At 44.9% G+C, this 19,894-nt stretch overlaps 1 protein-coding gene across 2 annotated transcripts in view; it reads left to right on the top strand.

Annotated features, from left to right (window-relative positions):
* Positions 1–19,894, top strand: part of DPY19L4 (dpy-19 like 4) — a 147,206-nt gene that overhangs the window by 82,510 nt on the left and 44,802 nt on the right. For both annotated transcript variants that reach the window (XM_033933176.1, XM_033933177.1), the window contains exon 12: positions 15,644–15,802. In XM_033933176.1, the coding sequence (XP_033789067.1) occupies positions 15,644–15,802 (159 nt within the window). The remainder of the gene's footprint in view (positions 1–15,643; positions 15,803–19,894) is intronic.

Here is a 19,894-nt window from a genome sequence, read left to right as displayed (position 1 = left end):
CCAAATACCATTTTAGTAGCCTCCCTCTGGACCGACTCCATCCTTTTTATATGTTTTTGAAGGTGCGGCTTCCAGAATTGTATACAATATTCTAAATGAGGCCTCATCAAAGTCTTATACAGGGGCATCAATGCCTCCTTTTTCCTACTGGCCATATCTCTCCCTATGCAACAAAGCATCCTTCTAGCATTTGCCGTCATTTTTTCAACCTGTTTAGATCATCACATACAATCACACCCAAGCCCACTCTTATGTCGTGCACATAAGTTCTTGACTCCCTAAACTGTACCGTTCCCTCAGGTTTTTGCAGCCCAAATGCATGACCTTGCATTTCTTAGCATTAAATTTTAGCTGCAAAATTTCAGACCATTCTTCAAGCTTTGCCAGGTCTTTCTTCATGTTTTTCACACCATCCGGCATGTCTACTCTATTGCAGATTTTGGTATCCGCAAAGAGGTAAATCTTACCTGACAACCCTTCAGCAATATCGTTTATAAAAATGTTAAAAAGCACAGGCCCAAGAACAGAACTTTGAGGCACACCACTGGTAACATCCCTTTTCTCAGAGCGATCTCCATTGATCACTACCCTTTGTTGCCTTCCACTCAACCAGTTCTTGACCCAGCCTGTCACTTTGGGACCCATCCCGAGGACACTCAGTTTATTTATTAGATGTCTGTATGAAATACTGTCAAAAGCTTTGCTAAAATCTAAATACACCACATCTAGTACACATCCTCTATCCAATTCTTTGGTCACCCTGTCAAAAAAAATTGATCAGATTTGTCTGACAAGACCTAACTCTAGTGAATCCATGTTGCCTCCGGTCCTGTAATCCACAGAATTCCAGAAAATTGACCATTCTCTGTTTTAAAAGTGTTTCCATTAATTTTTATACCACAGAAGTCAGACTTACCAGCCTGTAATTCCCTGCTTCTTCCTTACTTCCACTTTTGTGGAGAGGGACCACATCCGCCCTTCTCCAGTCCTCTGGTACCACTCCCGACTGTAGAGACTCGTTGAAAAGGTTAGTTTGCAGAGCTATCACAACTGAGAGGTAGCTGCGTTATACAAGTATATTGTTATATAAGCCTTACTTCAGTGTCGGGCAAAATGGTGGAAACAATTATAAAAAATTAAAATTGTGGAACGCATAGACATAACCAACCAAAAAGTTGACCTATAGAATCCGCAGGAAAGACAAAAATTCAAAGCCAAAAAAACCTGTGGAAACTGATGTTGATGATGTAGCCTTTATTAATATAAAGTAGTCAATAAAAGCATCCACAACTTGAAGTGAAGAGGACCCAATACGGTCTGTGTTTCGACCTAATAGTCTTCTTCAGGGGTCCCAGTGTGGTCTCTTCAAGAGTTTTTGTGGATAAGGGAACCTGCGCCCAGGCGTAGGTCAATGATTTTCACTGGCGTTATTGCCTGGGCGCAGGTTCCCTTATCCACAAAAACTCTTGAAGAGACCAAACTGGGACCCCTGAAGAAGACTATTAGGTCAAAACACAGTATATGTAGACAAACATGATTTAATGAGAGAGAGTCAGCATGGGTTCAGCCGAGGGAGATTTGGAGATCTTGCCTCACCAATTTGCTTGATGACTTTGAAGGTGTGAATAAACATGTGCATAAAGGTGAGCTGGTTGATGTAGTGTATCTAGATTTTCAGAAAACTTTTGACAAAGTTACTCATGAGAGGCTCCTGAGAATATTAAAGAGTCATGGGATAGATGACAAAGTTCAGTTGTGGATTAGGTATTGGTTATGGGATAGTAAACAGAGGGTAGAGTTAAATGGTCATTTTTCTCAATGGAGGAGAGTAAACAGTGGAGTGCCACAGGGATCTGTACTGGGACCGGTGCTATTTAACTTATTTATAAACGATTTGGAAATTGGAAGTGAATGAGGTGATTAAATTTGCAGATGACCCTAAACTGTTCAAAATTGTTAAAACGCATGCAGATTGTGAAAAATAGCAGGCAGACCTTAGGAAACTGGAAGACTGGGCGTCAAAGTGGCAGACAAAATTTAATGTGGACAAATGCAAAGTGATGCACATTGGGAAGAACAACCTAAATCAGTTACCAGATGTTAGGATCCACCTTGGGGTTAGTACCAAAGAAAAAGATCTAGGTGTCATTCTAGACAATATGATGAAACCTTCCAACCAATGTGTGGTGGCGGCCAAAAAAGCAAACAAAATGCTACGAATATTAAAAAAGGGATGGGTTGTTAAGACTAAGAATGTTATAATGCCTCTGTATCGCTCCATGGTGCAACCTCATCTGGAGTATTGTGTTCAGTTCTGGTCTCCTTATCTCAAGAAAGTTATAGTGGCACTAGAAAAGGTTCAAAGAAGAGTGACCAAGATGATAAAGGGGATGGAACTCCTCTTGTGTGAGGAAAGACTAAAAAGGTTAGGGCTCTTCAGCTTTGAAAAGAGACAGCTGAGGGGGGAAGATATGATTGAAGTCTACAAAATCCTGATTGGAGTAGAATGGGTTCAAGTGGATCGATATTTCACTCTCTCAAAAATCACAAAGACTAGGGGACACTCAATGAAGTTACAGGGAATACTTTTAAAACCAATAGGAGGAAATATTTTTCACTCGGAGAATAGTTAAGCTCTGGAATACATTGCCAGAGGTTGTGGTAAGAGTGGCTAGCGTAACTGGTTTTAAGAAGGGTTTGGACAATTTCCTGGTGGAAAATATACTCTCATACCTCAAAGCACTGAACTACCAGATCCTCAACCCCCAACCCACACACGAAAAAGGCCACCAACTAGATGTCGCTGCATACATGTCCCAACACACTCACAATCCCGAAATCCACATCTCAAATGGGGCCTGGAACCCCCTCCCTCTGGTCAGACCACTACAAATACACCTTTAACATCAATTGGGCTCAACGCAATAACAAGCAACCCCCTCCCAAAACCTCCTTCAAAACACGCCAAAAAAATCGAACCTTCCACATTCTGGGACAAAGCAGACCCTGCAATCACCAATATAGCCCCTAACGAATTCATATCACAATGGCGTACTGTAAGCGAAACCATCCTGAATGAGCTAGCTCCTGAAAAATCAAAATTCAGAATCTGCAGACCATCAGACAAATGGTTCGACACTGAACTTCTCCAACTAAAAAAGCTCTGCAGACAACTAGAAAGAGAATGGAAAAAAAAGAGCCTAGAACACACAAAAACAGCATTGAGAACTCAAATCAACCAATACAAGAACAAACTCAAGGAAAAATGGAAAGCCTACTACTCCAAAATGATAGTCACGGAAACCCTAGACACAAAAAAGCTATTCAATCTAGTAAAGAATCTCACCAACACCTAGCTACACAAGGAAACCACCCACCGACAGCTATCCAACTAGCAGACCATTTCAAAAATAAGATCACCAAGATCAGAACTGCATTCAACAATACTCACACCCACCTTGACAAGATAACAACAAACCCTTCAACAGGAGAAGCCATCGCCACAGACAGAAGCTGGACAGTCTTCCCCATATTACATTGGTCGGATATGAATCGACTCTACAAAAAATACAGCCAAGCTTCTTGCGACCTAAATAACTGCCCCACCTACCTGTTATCAAACTCCTCCACCACTTTCAGAGACAACCTCATGCTATGGATTCAAACCACATTAACAGAAGGTCAATTCCCTCAAGACCTTGGAGAGATCATAATCACCCCAATCATGAAAGACCACAAAGGCCCAATAGATAACCCCTCCAACTACAGACCAATCGCTTCAATACCAATATAAGTTAAAATAATAGAAGGTCTAGTTGCACAATACCTCACCAACTACCTGGAAGACCATAACCTACTTCACCCCTCACAATCAGGATTTCGAACCAACCACAGCACAGAAACACTACTTGTAACACTACTAGATACAGCTCGACAGCAAATTAGCAAAGGCAAAAAGATGATGCTAATCCAACTTGACCTCTCCGCAGCATTTGACCTAGTCGACCACTCCATACTGCTACAGATACTTGACGCCATTGGGATCTCAGGCAAGGTCTACAATTGGTTCCAAGGATTCCTCAAATCAAGAACCTACAGGGTAAAGTCCAATAATATCAAATCGGAACCATGGTCCAACCCATGCAGAGTTCCACAAGGATCACCTCTACCACCTATGTTCTTCAACCTCTTTATTTCCTCCATTGGAGGCACTTTAGATAACTTAAATGTTACATCCTTCAGCTATGCAGACGACATCACCATACTCCTCTCCTTCGACCCATCAGAGCCCACCATTACAGCAAAACTGGAAATAACCCTAGATGCAGTGGAAAAATGGATGGTAGACCACAAACTGAAACTAAACTCAGATAAAAACAAAATTCCTTCTGCTCGAAAAGGCCAAAACTCCCACCATTACAGAACTGAAAATTAAAAACACCAAATACCCAATACAGCCCGAACTCAAACTCCTAGGAGTAACGATAGACAGATGCTGCACAATGCAGTCCCAAATCAATAAAACATCCCAGAAAGCTTTTTTAATTATGAGAAATCTAAGTAAAATAAGAAAATTCTTCGATCCAGCACAATTCAGACTAATTGTCCAATCCCTAGTCTTAGGTCTACTGGACTATTGCAATTCCCTGTATCTACCTTGTATGATAAAACAACTTCAGACTATACAAAACACTGCCCTCAGACTGATCTACTCCCTGAGAAAATATGATCATATTACAACTGCCTTCCTAGACTCTCACTGGCTACCTATGCAAGCACGAATTCAATTCAAATTCTACTGTCTATTATTCAAAGCATTAAACGGATCCGCCCCCCTCTATCTAAACAACCGCCTAAACCAGATCCTCACCTCAAGACAAAGAAGAACTCCGAACCCTTTTGCCTTCCCTCCACTCAAGGGCACTCAGCGCAAAAAGATGTTTGATAACCTTCTGGCGACGCAAGCAGCAAAACTTAACCACTCCATCACCAACCTGTTGACGGCAACGGGCGACTTCAAAACTTTTTGAAAAGAAATCAAAACCCTACTTTTCAAAAAATTTGTCCAGATATCTTAACCCAACCCTTCTCCCTCCTCCTAGATAAATTCTCCTCCAAAACCTCCAGTTAAATAATCTCTTCCTCCCCAAAACACCAACCAAGTATTCAGATCCCTGAAATGTGACTTAATCTTATTTGTACTCTAACTGTAATCTATTTGTTATATCACACAGTAATGTACTGTCAATTTAATATCCAATTTGCAAGTTCTTCCGGAATTAATCCAGCTACCTCTCCTCCCTTGTAACAAAAACAAAACTGTTGTAACTTCACTGGAAATGACCAGTTAGCTCTTTTGTAATCCGCCTTGCACTGCAAGGTATAGGCGGAATAGAAATCCCTAATGTAATGTAAAAGTTCATAGTATGTTGTTGAAAAAGATGTGGGGCAAGCCACTGCTTGCCCTGGATCAGTAGTATGTAATGTTGCTACTCTCAGTGGCATACCAAGGGGGGTGCGGGGGGGGCGGTGTGCCCCAGTTGCCAGCCCTGAGGGGGTGCTCCCGGCCTTGCCGTTCAGTCCCCCCCACCCCGAAGGACCGCTCGCCCCACTGACCTTCCTGCACCACCTGTGAAGCAGCCCGCAGCAGGATCGCGACGTCAGCGATCCCGGAGCTGCTTGGGCGCTGCTTCCTGCGCCGCGGTCCCGCCCCTCCTCTGACGTCAGAGGAGGGGCGGGACCGCAGTGCAGGAAGCAGCGCAGTGATCGCTGACGTCGCGATCCTGCTGCGGCTGCTTCATAGGTGGTGCGGGGAGGCCAGTGGGGCGAGCGGTCCTTCGGGGTGGGTCGGGGCATCAGGCCTTCAGGGTGGGGCAGGCGGGCAGGCAGGCTTTCAAGGGGGAGGGGGTGACAGGCAGGCCGGCCTTCAAGGGGAGGCAGGCAGGCCCTCAAGGGGGGTGCAGGCCTTCGGGGGGCCAGGCCTTCAAGGGGGGGACATGCCTTCAAGGGGGGACAGGCCTACAAGGGGGGGACAAGCTACAAGGGGGTGGGACAGGCCTTCAAGGGGGGTGCAGGCCTTCGGGGGGGTGTAGGCCTTCAAGGGGGAGGACAGGCCTTCAAGGGGGGGGACAGGCAGGCAGGCCTTCAAGGGGGGACAGGCCTACAAGGGGGGGACAAGCTACAAGGGTGTGAGACAGGCTTTCAAGGGGGGGTGCAGGCCTTCGGGGGGGATGCTGACCTTCAAGGGGGTGCAGGCCTTCAAGGGGGGGACAAGCCTTCAAGGGGGGGACAGGCAGGCAGGCCTACAAGGGGGGGACAGGCCTTCAAGGGGGGCACAGGCCTACAAGGGGGTGGGACAGGCCTTCAAGGGGGGTGCAGGCCTTCAAGGGGGGACAGGCAGACCTTTAAGGGGGGACAGGCCTTTGGGGGGGACCCTGGTTTAGAAGTACACGGAGGGAAGGGGGTGTTCAAAGAGACATGCATATGCCAAACTTTGGGGGGGGGAAGAAATAATGGGTCTGAAAATAGAGGAGAGGGAGAGAGATGATGGACCATGGGATTTAGGGAGGGAAGGAACAGAAAGGGAGAGAAATTGGACACAAGGGATGGTGTGGAGGAGGGATAGAGATATTGGATAGGAGGGTAATTAGGAAAAGAAAGGGAGAGATGGTGGACTCTGGGGTGGTGGGGAAGGAGGGAGAGATGCCGGATGAAAGGGTAGTTAAGAAAAGGTGGATCTGTGGAGGGAGATGAAAAAAAGGAAAGATACCAGACTTCCTGGGAAGGGAAATGGAAAGGGAGGACAGAGTTGGCAGATGGATGGTTAGCATGCAGAAAGAAGGAGACCCTGGCAAGCAAGTTATCAGAAGAAAACCAGAGCCTTGGACCAACAAGATTTGAAACATAACCAGACAACAAAAAGTAGAAAAATTAATTTTATTTTCTATTTTGTGATTATAATATGTCAGATTTGAAATGTGTATCCTGCCAGAGCTGGTGTTGGACTACAAACGTGAGCTAGGATTTAACAGAGAGAGGAAAAGTCCTTTTTGTTTCTTTATTTTATTTACACCACAGCGCCAGTGTGGTTAGGAGAAGCCAAAGGGGGTGAAAAAGCTATAAAACCCACCAGGAGTTTTGAAAAAAATCACCCAACTGGGCAGGAAAATCAAATTGAAAAACCAAATCAATAGGCTGAATCGAAATTTTTTTTCCTGAATCTGGCAGCATTAGTTTGTGCTACTGTCTTAGACTTTAGGACCTGGGATTGGGGAGAGATGGCATCCTCAGTACTTTATAATACAAGTGAAACGAGGATTTGGTCAGACTTTTGAAGGGTCTGCAGAAAAAAAATATTGTATAGGCCGTGGACATGAGACAGCAGGAAATGGGAACTTTTCTTCCTTCTATTTTTGTGAATGGAAAGGCTGAGGATGTCAGAGAGTTCAGTTAAAATATGTGTTTTATAAGAAAATATAATAATGTGTTTTATAAAGTTTATAGCATAGCTGGCCTACCCAGTGAGGTGTTCCTAGTGGTGATGGTGGCAGCGTGTCAGTGTGTTGGGAGGAAGAGGTGGTCTGGGAAATTCTGCTGTGCAAACTCCGGGCCCATTTCCACCCCCCAGTTAGTCCACTCCACTCAACTGGTTCACACACTGAGTGGGTCTTTGGGTGTTGTTTTGGGATCTCTTCCAGTGGTTTATCAGTATCTCCTTCTGGTCCAAGGAAGGAAACTTTGTTATCCTTAGCATTGACCTACAGAATATGTTTGTAACAGCGCTGCTTGTGTGGCATTAGGCTATGTAGTGATCGAAAGAAAAAAACAGACCTTTGCACATTTTTGCACTATATGGTGGGTGTATGAGGAGATTCACATTTCCTGCACAGCTAAGTCCATGTGAAGTTACCTTGTGCTGTATTTGACATCTAGCAAGGTCTCTGTTTGAAAGGAAAGATCTAAACTTAAAAATGAAGTGGCCAGAAGTTATGGTAAAAGCAGATAGTGTAGCTGGTTTTAAGAAAGATTTGGACAAATTCCTGGAGGAAAAGTCCATAATCTATTATTAAGACATGGGGAAAGTGTCTGCTTGCCCTGGATCGGTAGCATGGAATGTTGCTACTCTTTGGGTTTTGACCAGGTATTAGTGTCCTGGATTGGCTACCATGAGAATGGGCTACTGGGCATGATGGACCATTGGTCTGACCCAGTTAGGCTATTCTTATGTTATGTTCTCATCTGTAGGGGCCTTTGTTTTCACTTCTTATTTTAATGGTTTTTTTTTCTGGGAACTTATCAGTGTTTTTTATAATGGGAACAAAAATGGAAGAGAATTAATGTGTGTGGGATGAGGGGGTAACTAATTTCTTCAGCTAAATAATTCAATCCACTTCAAACAGACATAGGAGAACTCACCATTCACACACCCTCCAACCAAAAACGTCAAAAGAAAAAAACTGTTCAACAACCTCCTAGCCATTCGAGCTGCAACACTCGACCCCCCCAACTCTACAACCTATTGACCTTGACCACAGACTACAAAACCTTCAAAAAAGAAATAAAAACCCTTCTATTCAAAAAACACATAAAACCGAACTAACACAATCAGAACTGTCCCAAGCATCACCTGCAACTACTCCATGACAATTCAGACATAATTTATGTTATGTTATGTTTGGAATATAAGAAAATTTTCACTGCCTGTTTCTATTCTGACCGTTTATTCGGTTTCATGGTCATTACAAAAAATATTTTTTTACATGGGGGGGGGGTGTCAAAAATGATGGGCCCCGGGTGCCACATCCCTAGGTACGCCACTGGCTACTCTTTAGGTTTTGGCCAGGTACTAGTGACCTGGATTGGCCACTGTGAAAACGGCCTACTGGGCTTGATGGACCTTTGGTCTGACCCAGTAAGGCTATTCTTATGTTCTTATGATTTAAAGAGAATGTTTCATTGCAAGATGTATATATTTCTTAATAGGATATTTTCTTTTGCTTCATTAATATATATAATTTTTTTTATGCTTCATTAATGATGTTAATCTTTGCGAATCAAAAGTTGTTTTGAAAAATATGTTAAAATTTCTTTAAAATAAATTTTAAAAAAGTAGGGGTGTGGGCTCTGATGGACACACAAAAAGATTTATTAGCACAGGACTAAATCTTGGAGTAACAGTATCTCAGGTGCTGTTCATTTGCATTATCCCAGGACAAGCAGGCAGCATATTCTTTACGCATGGGTGACGTCACCGACGGAGCCCACGGTACGGACCTTTTTACTAGAAAGTTCTAGTTGGCCGCACCGCGCGTGCGCGAGTGCCTTCCCGCCCGACGGAGGAGTGCGTGGTCCCCAGTTTCTTCGTTTCCGCGGAGCGAAGAAGACGTGTGTTTTTCAACGTCGTTGAAATACTCCTTTTGCCTTCCCGCTCGCGTTCTTTTTTCGATTTTTTCACCTTCGGGTGCTTTTTTCTTTCTATTACAAAAAAAAAAAAAAAAAAAATTCCTTTCTTTTGCTTTATTTTTCGTTCCTGCCCCGGCGGGGCCTGTTAGCACGATCCAGGCCTCGGGGTTTGATTTTGCGGAGGCCGTGTTCCCATTCATGCCCCCGCAGCCCGGTTTTAAGAAGTGCCAGCGGTGTGCACGCCCGATCTCCCTCACTGACCCACACAACTGGTGCTTACAGTGCTTGGGACCGGATCATCGGGCGGATTCCTGCACCCGCTGTGCCACTCTTAAAAAACGCACTTTGAAGAATCGTCAAATCCAACAAAATCTACTTTTCGGCACCGGCCCGACTATGGATTCGACCTCTTCATCTGCGGCACCGTCGAAATCGACACCGACCACTTCGACACCGCCTGAGTCGACATCGGCGCCCCCGGCGCCAGGTAAGCCGGCTAAGAAGCCTTCCACCCTTGAGCGCCCTCCCACTTCGGGGACGACACCAGTCCTTTCGGCTCCACGCCGAGCCAAAAAACGCTCCACTCCGATTTCGGTGAGTGCCTCGTCATCGGCCCCCTCATCGCCGGAGTGTAGAGCGGCACCCATGGAACCAAAGAAGAAAAAAGTGGTTCCGGTGCCTCCCCTGGATGACCGCATTGCGGCCATCCTCCAGGACAAGTTGCAGGAACAACTCCACAAGCAACTTAAGCAGCTCTTACCCTCTATCTTGGCACCGCTGCTCTCGGTACCAGACCGGCCCGAGCCCCATACCGTCCAACCGGTATCCACTCCCTCGGTACCTATGGACTCCTCCATGCCCATTCTCTCGGCACCGCATCTCCATTCCCATGCCGAGGCTATGGCCTTGACGACGACCGATCCTCCTCGGGACCGGGCAGGGCACCGGTCTCCCCACGACTCTGACCGGCACCGTACTTCTCGGGACCGAGACAGACACAGGTCTACATCGCCTGGTAACGTCTCGGTACGCTCAGGCAAATCTTTGTCTAAAACTCACCATGCCGAGCCTTCCACTCCAGTCTCTCGACACGCACATACCGATGTCAGAGACCCGGACCTATGGGAACAATCCCCTACCGGTACCGAGGAGGATGCATCGTCGTCGGATGAAGAGCCTTCGGCACCCGATACCGCATCTAAACCTGAACAATCTTCCTTCTCTAAATTCCTCAGGGAGTTGTCGGGTGCTTTGTCTTTGCCTCTGGAATCTGACTCTAAGAAGTCACAAGCTTTCCTGGAGGCATTAGATTTCGATCAACCTCCCAAAGAGTTCCTAAAGTTGCCCGTGCATGATATCTTACGGGAAACTTTTTATAAAAATTGGGAGAACCCGCTGACTGTTCCTGGGGCCCCCCGTAAATTGGACAGCCTCTATAGGGTTATACCAATCCCAGGATTTGATAAACCCCAACTCCCTCATGAGTCTCTCCTGGTGGAGTCCACTTTAAAAAAGACTCAGGGCTCCAGTGTCTATGCCTCCACCCCTCCTGGCAGAGAGGGCAAAACTATGGACAAGTTTGGCAAACGGCTCTATCAGAATGCCATGCTTGCCAACAGGGCAAACAACTACTCGTTCCATTTTTCATTCTACCTCAAACATCTGGTAATGCAACTCTCCGCCATGCAAAAGTACATGCCAGAGCATAAGATTCCACTTTTCCAGCAGCACATCTCCAGCCTGCTTCAACTGAGAAAATTCATGGTGCGCTCTATCTATGACTCTTTTGAGCTCACCTCCCGTGCATCTGCCATCGCTGTGGCTATGCGCCGTCTGGCCTGGCTCAGGGTCTCTGATCTGGACGTCAACCATCAGGACCGACTAGCCAACGCCCCATGTCTGGGAGACGAATTATTCGGAGAGTCCCTGGATACCACCACACAGAAACTCTCCGCCCATGAGACCAGATGGGATACTCTCATTAAACCAAAGAAAAAGGCTCCTCCTGCTCGTCCTTACAGACCACAGACCTCATATCAGCGCAGGTTCTCTGCTAGGCCGCTCAATCCACCTCCACAGCAACCTAGGCGGGCCCGCCAACACCAGCACACCCAGGCTCGTGCCCAGTCTAATCAACCGGCCAAGGCTCTTCCTCCTGCCAAACCATCTCAGCCCTTTTGACTCCTCTCTCCAGGGCTTAGCCAGTCTTCCACCCTCATTGCCTCTTCCTCAGCCGATCGGAGGCAGGCTTCACATCTTCATCAGCCGTTGGGAGGTCATCACATCGGACCAGTGGGTCCTAAACATCATCCGCCACGGCTACTCTCTCAACTTCCAGACTCTTCCACCAGACAATCCTCCCGTAGAGTCTGCTTCTCTTTCAACTCAAACCCCTCTCCTCCTGAGGGAGGTCCAATCCCTCCTTCTACTCAATGCCATCGAAGAAGTACCTCTGGAACAAAGGGGCCGGGGATTCTACTCCCGTTACTTTCTAGTTCCAAAAAAGACAGGAGACCTACGTCCCATTCTCGACCTCCGGGACCTCAACAAGTGTCTCGTCAAGGAGAAGTTCAGAATGCTCTCCCTTGCCACGCTGTACCCTCATCTCTCTCGGAACGACTGGCTATGTTCCCTGGACCTCAAGGAGGCCTACACTCACATCCCAATCAATCCATCCTCACGTCGCTACCTACGATTCCAGGTGCACCATCGCCATTATCAGTACAAGGTGCTACCTTTTGGCCTGGCATCATCTCCCAGAGTGTTCACCAAATGCCTCATTGTGGCGGCGGCCTTCCTCAGGTCTCACAACCTCCAGGTGTTTCCCTACTTGGACGATTGGTTAGTGAAAGCACCTACGTCTCCACTTGTGCTACAAGCCACTCATCATACCATCTCTCTCCTCCATCTTCTGGGGTTCGAGATCAACTACCCCAAGTCGCATCTGCTTCCCACACAGCGACTTCAGTTCATCGGAGCGGTTCTCGACACCACACTAATGAGGGCGTTTCTCCCCTCCGATCGTCAGCGAACTCTGCTACGCCTGTGTCGTCAGGTGCTCCTTCATCACTCCATTTCTGCCAGACAAATGATGGTCCTCCTGGGCCACATGGCCTCGACGGTACATGTGCTTCCCCTGGCACGACTCCACCTCAGAACACCTCAATGGACTCTGGCCAACCAGTGGTCACAGACCTCGAATCTTCTTTCTCATCCCATCTCTGTGACATCGTCTCTTCAGCGATCTCTACAATGGTGGTTGGACTCCTCAAATCTTTCCAGGGGCCTTCTTTTTCATCTGCCCCCGCATTCCATGATCATCACCACGGATGCCTCCCCTTATGCATGGGGAGCTCACCTGGGAGACCTACGCACCCAAGGTCTTTGGACCCCGCAGGAGCGTCTCCATCACATCAATTTCCTGGAACTACGAGCCATGTTCTATGCTCTCAAGGCCTTCCAGCACCTTCTTTGCCCTCAGGTTCTGCTTCTGTGCACGGACAACCAAGTTGCCATGTACTACATCAACAAACAGGGCGGCACCGGATCTCGCCTCCTTTGTCAGGAGGCTCTTCGCATTTGGACCTGGGCCACGGCCCGCAGTCTCTTCCTCAAGGCTGTCTACATCCAGGGCGAACAGAACTCCCTGGCCGACAATCTCAGCCGCATCCTTCAACCTCACGAGTGGACTTTGGATCCTCCCACGCTCCACTCCATCTTTGCTCGCTGGGGCACTCCGCAGGTGGACCTATTCGCAGCTCCTCACAACCATCAGCTGCCCCAGTTCTGCTCCAGACTCTTCTCTCCTCACCGTCTGGCCCCGGATGCATTCCTTCTCGACTGGACGGATCGGTTCCTCTATGCCTTTCCTCCTCTACCTCTGATGTTGCGGACTTTATCCAAACTCCGCAGGGACGGAGCCACCATGATCCTCATAGCTCCCCGGTGGCCTCGTCAACACTGGTTCTCCCTTCTACTTCAACTCAGCTCCAGGGAGCCCATTCCTCTACCTGTGTTTCCTACTCTACTTACACAGCAAGGTCAGTCTCTACTACATCCCAATCTGTCTTCCCTCCACCTGACAGCTTGGTTTCTCTCGGGCTAACCTCTTCAGGAAATCTGTCTCAGCCTGTCCGTCTCATTTTGGACGCCTCCAGGAAGCCGGCCACCCTCCAATGTTACCATCAGAAGTGGACCAGGTTCTCCTCTTGGTGCCTCCGTCATCATCACAATCCCACCTCCTTAGCGGTGGAAACTGTTCTGGACTACTTACTCTCCCTGTCCAACGCAGGCCTCAAGTCTACCTCAATCAGAGTCCATCTCAGTGCCATCACGGCATTCCATGAGCCTGTCCTAGGAAAACCTCTCACGGCTCACCCTCTGGTTTCCCGATTCATGAGGGGCCTCTTCAACATCAAACCACCTCTGAAGCCTCCTCCGGTCGTCTGGGACCTGAATGTGGTTTTGTCTGCCCTCATGAAACCTCCCTTTGAGCCACTTGCCACAACTTCGCTCAAATTTCTGACATGGAAGGTTCTTTTCCTCATTGCCATCACCTCTGCCAGGAGGGTTAGTGAGCTTCATGCACTGGTTGCCGATCCACCGTTCACTATTTTTCACCATGACAAGGTGGTTCTGCGCACCCATCCAAAGTTCCTTCCAAAGGTGGTCTCAGCCTTTCACCTCAACCAGTCCATTGTTTTGCCTGTGTTCTTCCCGAAGCCTCATTCACATCCCGGAGAACAGGCATTGCACAGTCTTGACTGCAAGCGTGCCCTGGCTTACTATCTCGATCGTACAAGGGCTCACCGCTTGTCCCCTCAGCTCTTCCTGACCTTCGACCCGAATCGTTTGGGTCGACCGGTCTCTAAACGGACGCTATCCAACTGGCTTGCAGCTTGCATCGCGTTCTGTTACGCTCGGGCCGGTCTGTCACTAGACGGTGCTGTCACGGCCCACAGGGTAAGAGCTATGGCCGCTTCTGTTGCTTTCCTCCGTTCCACACCCATTGAGGAAATCTGCAAGGCGGCCACCTGGTCCTCAGTTCACACATTCACTACTCACTACTGTCTGGATGCTTTCTCCAGACGGGATGGGCACTTCGGCCAATCTGTACTTCAGAATTTATTTTCCTAATGGCCAACCATCCCCCCTCCCTCTTTGTTAGCTTGGAGGTCACCCATGCGTAAAGAATATGCTGCCTGCTTGTCCTGGGATAAAGCACAGTTACTTACCGTAACAGGTGTTATCCAGGGACAGCAGGCAGATATTCTTACGTCCCACCCTCCTCCCCGGGTTGGCTTCTTAGCTGGCTTATACTAACTGGGGACCACGCACTCCTCCGTCGGGCGGGAAGGCACTCGCGCACGCGCGGTGCGGCCAACTAGAACTTTCTAGTAAAAAGGTCCGTACCGTGGGCTCCGTCGGTGACGTCACCCATGCGTAAAGAATATGCTGCCTGCTGTCCCTGGATAACACCTGTTACGGTAAGTAACTGTGCTTTTCATTCAGAATGTTGTTTATGCTTTCCAAATTTGTGCTGATGCAGCTCCTTTGTGTGACTTTACCATTTGTGTTGCCATAGACTTCACACTAGAAATAGTCGGATTTGGAATGTGTTTCATACACTTTTGGGTCAGATTCTGTAAATGGCACCTAAATTGGCAGCTGCTTACAAAAATGGCATCAGTTCTTAGGCGCTGTTTAAAGAATCGTGGCTAACAGCACCTACCGGAAAACTTAGGCAGGGTTTTACTGGCCTACATTACAGATGTCTAAGTTCTTTTGAGAATTGCGTCTAACATCGCTGAAGATCTTCTCAGCCCCTAGCCACACCTACTTTGATCTTAGGCGCTGTTTGATGCCTCCGTAGATGAGATTACAACACCTACCTTTACTGATGTCTACCGGCAACAAGTTTTTAACGGTGTGGTCAATTACCGTGCTGATTAAAATCAATTAAAGCAATTAAGTTAGGCAGTGATACAACACCTACTGCTGCCTTACTTACAGCGCCATTTATAGAATCTGGCCTTGCGTGTTTTGGTGAAGATAGTCTAACCATGAGACTATATCTGACCTACCAGTTTGTGATCATAGCTGTCATGAGAGTTTCAGAAAAGTCTCTGCTGGTCTCCTTTTCCTCTATGTAATAGTGTAGAATGAATTTATGAAAGAAAAGTCATTTTTTATGAATCACAAGTCGGCTTTTGGGTTTGTTTGTTTTTTTATTTGTGTGCAGGAATTTTACCACAAGCTGGCTGCTGTGCCAGAAAGCCTTGCAAACCCCCTCGCCGGACACCCTCTTACGACTGACACAGTCTTCCCTGCTGCCTTTCTATGGCTTGGTGTTTACTGTTTGCTGTTTCTCCATGAACCAAATGATTTTTAAGAGAATCTGGTAAGTAATAGCATAGTGTTGACCTATGGGTTTTATTGACTATTTGTGAAGTAGGAAGGGGATGATAATATGACAGGTGACCGTGTGCCTAGTTGAAGAGAAAGTAAGTTGAATTGGACTCAAGTTTCACATATGATCAATATATTGTTGAGTGTGGCTAGGGTGGGAATTTATATGATGCAATTAAGAAAGATTCATTATTTTTTAGGTAATTTCATGTTAACTGGGGAGCTCTGGATCACTTGACATGGAATGACCCTTTTTCTAAATTGAAATTGTTAAAGTTATTTATGCAACCATTATGACATGTTGAGATTATTTTAACACATATTTGGAGTTACTAGAGAGCAATTTAGGCCAAATGCAGTGTGCACAAAATGCAGCAGCAAGATGATTGGTTAATGCAAGGCCTAGAGTCCATATTTCCCATATTTTGTGGGTATTGCACTGGTTAACAATTAGCCGGTGGGCTTATTTTAAAAATGCATTTACTTTTAAAGCTTAGCTTCCTTATCATCCAAACCAGACCAATCCAGAACCTGTGGACCAGCAGATGGAGACAAGAGAAACCAAATAGCTCCATGTGATTCGCCTCTTGCAGGCACAGACATTCAATATTTCTCTGTCTCCACGGATGGTGATGGTTCACTGTTTAGGGTTGTGGCTGAATAGGCCAATTAAGCTTCTGTCACTGGTTAAGTTGAGCTAAGTACTGGCAGCATTGAATAAAGCCTAGAAGAGAAGAAAATAGTTAAGGATAATATTCTTCACTCAACGTGTAGTTAAACTCTAGAATTCGTTGCCAGAGAATGTGGTGAAAGAAGTTAGTTTAGCAGGGTTTAATAAAGATTTGGATAATTTCCTAAAACAAAAGACCATAAGCCATTATTAAGATGGGCTTGGGAAAATCCACTGCTTATTTCTAGGGTAAGCAGCATAAATCTGTTTTACTCCTTGAAATCTTGCCAGGCACTTGTGACCTGGGTTGGCAACAGGATATTAGGCTTGATAGACCATTGATCTGTCTCATTATGGCAACTCTTATGTTCTTATGAAATACATGGAGGGATCCAAGTCTCTTTCCTTTCACTTCCCTTTTTCCCTAGGAGGGGTTTCCTGGATTAAAATGCTTTGCGGGATGGTCAGAAGCTTATCTGAGGCCCTGTTTTACAAATCTACCCATGTTAGTGCCACCAATTAAAAGTGAGGGTACAATTTTAACTTGGTTTCATTTTAGAGATAGTTGTACAAGCGATGAGAACAAAAAAACTGGATGTAGATGTTCTGAAAGATGATTTTATTAGTCACTCTTCACAATAAAAACGTATAAATGCAAATATAAATCCAACTTTATAGTTCACACATAATTGTCCTACCGGCCCCTACATGGTCTGTGTTTCGGCGAACACCAAGTTTCCAAGTTTATTAAATATTTTGATTTATCGCCTATTCAAAATTCAAGGCGATGTACAAGTAAATAAGAGTTTTTGGTAATGTACATACAATAATTAAATTAAAAAATAATAAACTTATGTATACAAATTACGATACATTTTAGAGGTAATTACTACAAACTATAATAAAACAGAAGGAAAATTATTTAATGGTTACAATCGCTATTAAAAACATTAAATTCAAGGGAAAAACATTAGGAAGGGGGAACGAAGACATTTGGCCTAATAATTAAATTAAGAATATGAAGGATTTAGTCGTTAAAAGCATCTATAAATAGAAAACTTTTTAGTTCAGATTTAAATTTTGACAGGTTTTTTTCTTGTCTTAGGTATAGTGGGAGGTTATTCCAGGTTTGAGGGGCTGTTATTGAAAAGATTGTGCTACGTCTTGTGTTAATAACACGCCTTCTTCAGGGGTCCGGTTGGTGAATATCGGATTAAGAATGATTCCCATAATTCCCCATGGAAAGCCCTTGACAGAACAAACACTTTAAACCTTTTGAGCTGATATAAAATCTGCTAGATATTTTCTATACGTGAGTAGATCTAGTCCTCAATAAATTAAACAGGCATCACTCCACTGTCGCATCAAAACTACCATGTAACTTATGGTTTTAATTGCACAGAAGGAAAAAGCCTCAGATATCAGGTGAGGAAAACAAAATAACCCAAACCATATACAAGGGTCATTTCATAAATAATGCACACTATTTTTAAAAAAATTTACATATTTTATTTTTTTTCAAGTATCTCTTTACAATCCTTCAATGACCAAGTCCCAATGTTCGGGAAGCTTCATTATTCCATCCAAGACACAGTTTTAGTTCAGTTGCTGAATGGCTTGGGTACTGGTGGAAGAAAGCTCTTCCAGAGATGCAAAACGATGTCTACGCATAGATTGTTTCAACTTTGGAAAAAGGTCAAAGTCTGGTGGTCTCATGTCTAGACTGTAGGGAGCATGAGGTAACACATCCCAGCCGTATTCATGTAGATTTTCAATGACATTCCCTATGTACGGGTGAGTGTTGTCGTGAAGAATGAGTGGCTCAGCCAAGAGCAACTGAGGTCGGGTTTTGTTCATTTTTATGTGCATTTTTTGCAAAAAATCATAATACACTGCTGTGACACATCTTCCACATGGAACTTTGTCTGTGATGATGATGCCTTCATGATCATAAGCAAAAATCATTATTTGTTTGACTTTTGATTGAGCTCATCGAAATTTTTTTGGTCATGGGGAAGATGGAGCTCTCTCCACTCATCATTGAAAAACTACACAAATACTGCTGGGAGGTGTTACCTACAGTCCAGATATGAGTCCACCAGACTTCGACCTTTTTCCAAAGTTGAAACAACCTATGCGTGGACATCGTTTTGCATCTCTGAAAGAGCTTTCTTCCGCTGGTACCCGAGCCATTCGGCTACTGAACAAAACGGTGTCTTGGATGAAATAATGAAGCTTCCCGGATGTTGGGACTTGGTCATTGCAAAGCAGGGATTCTATATTAAAAGATTGTAAAGAAATACTTGGAAAAAAAAATAAAACATGCAAATTAAAAAAAAAAAAAAATAGTGTGCATTATTTATGAAATGACCCTCAATAAACACTGGCATAATAAAACCTTATCTTGCATTGCTTATAAATCCGAACTGAAACAAATTTTACTTTATTAACACATTCTCCTGATGATGGCCAGAATTTCATGGTTGTGGCCACTTCATCATGGCTTTGGGACTGAATGATTTATTTTTCTTTTCTTTTCCATGTGTTAATATAACAGATATATCTTGTATAAGATTTGATTCAGTTAGGACTTATAAGAAGTGCCATATACTTTGCATGGAAGTTTTTGTGTTTTATAATACCAGTGATGCAGATAGTTTGGACTGTTTTTTTAGGCTCACCTGATATCTGAAGCTTTTTCCTTCTGTGCCATTAAAAACATAAATTACATGGTAGTTTTGATATGACTGGAGTGATATTTGTTTAATTTATTGATGTAAAAATGTTTCACCCTTTGGGAATATATTAGATTTTAGTCCTGCCTAAGGTCAGCCAAACTTTCCTGCCTTGAAATCTCTGCGTAGTGTGAATCTGTATTGTTGCAAGGACTTTATAGTTCCTGTAGTCTTCCCAATTTTATTCCGAGTGCTGTGCCATAAACCAGAGTTGATTTTTGGGTTCCCCTTCACTTTTGCACAACCAGCAGTCTTTGGTATTGGGCCCAGACTTTAAAAAAAAAATTTTAATAATTTTAAATTACATATTTCAAACAAAATAAAGTAAAGAATACACAGTCCATATCAATGGGAAAGAAATCCAAAAATTGTTTCACAATTATTAATGCATAATCAGAAATAAGGACCCTAACTTTCTATCACCACCCTTCCTAGATTATATCAATTCTTCCTCTAAAACCCCCTAACCCACATCAGAAACTTCTTTTTCAAGCAATAATCTATGAAAGCCCAGATTTCTTTTTAATTCTGTTGGAGTTTATTCTCTACCACCATATCTGAGGAAATATTTTTTAAAATTATTTTCATTATTAAGCAGATAAGTACTATATAAAAAAAACATTGCTAAACTTTACTCGTGTACATGAGCAAGTCCTCATCCATATATTATGCACACATC

This window comes from Geotrypetes seraphini, chromosome 2, assembly GCF_902459505.1.
Source record: "Geotrypetes seraphini chromosome 2, aGeoSer1.1, whole genome shotgun sequence".
Lineage (NCBI taxonomy): Eukaryota > Metazoa > Chordata > Amphibia > Gymnophiona > Dermophiidae > Geotrypetes > Geotrypetes seraphini.
This window is presented reverse-complemented; position numbering and strand designations above follow the sequence as displayed.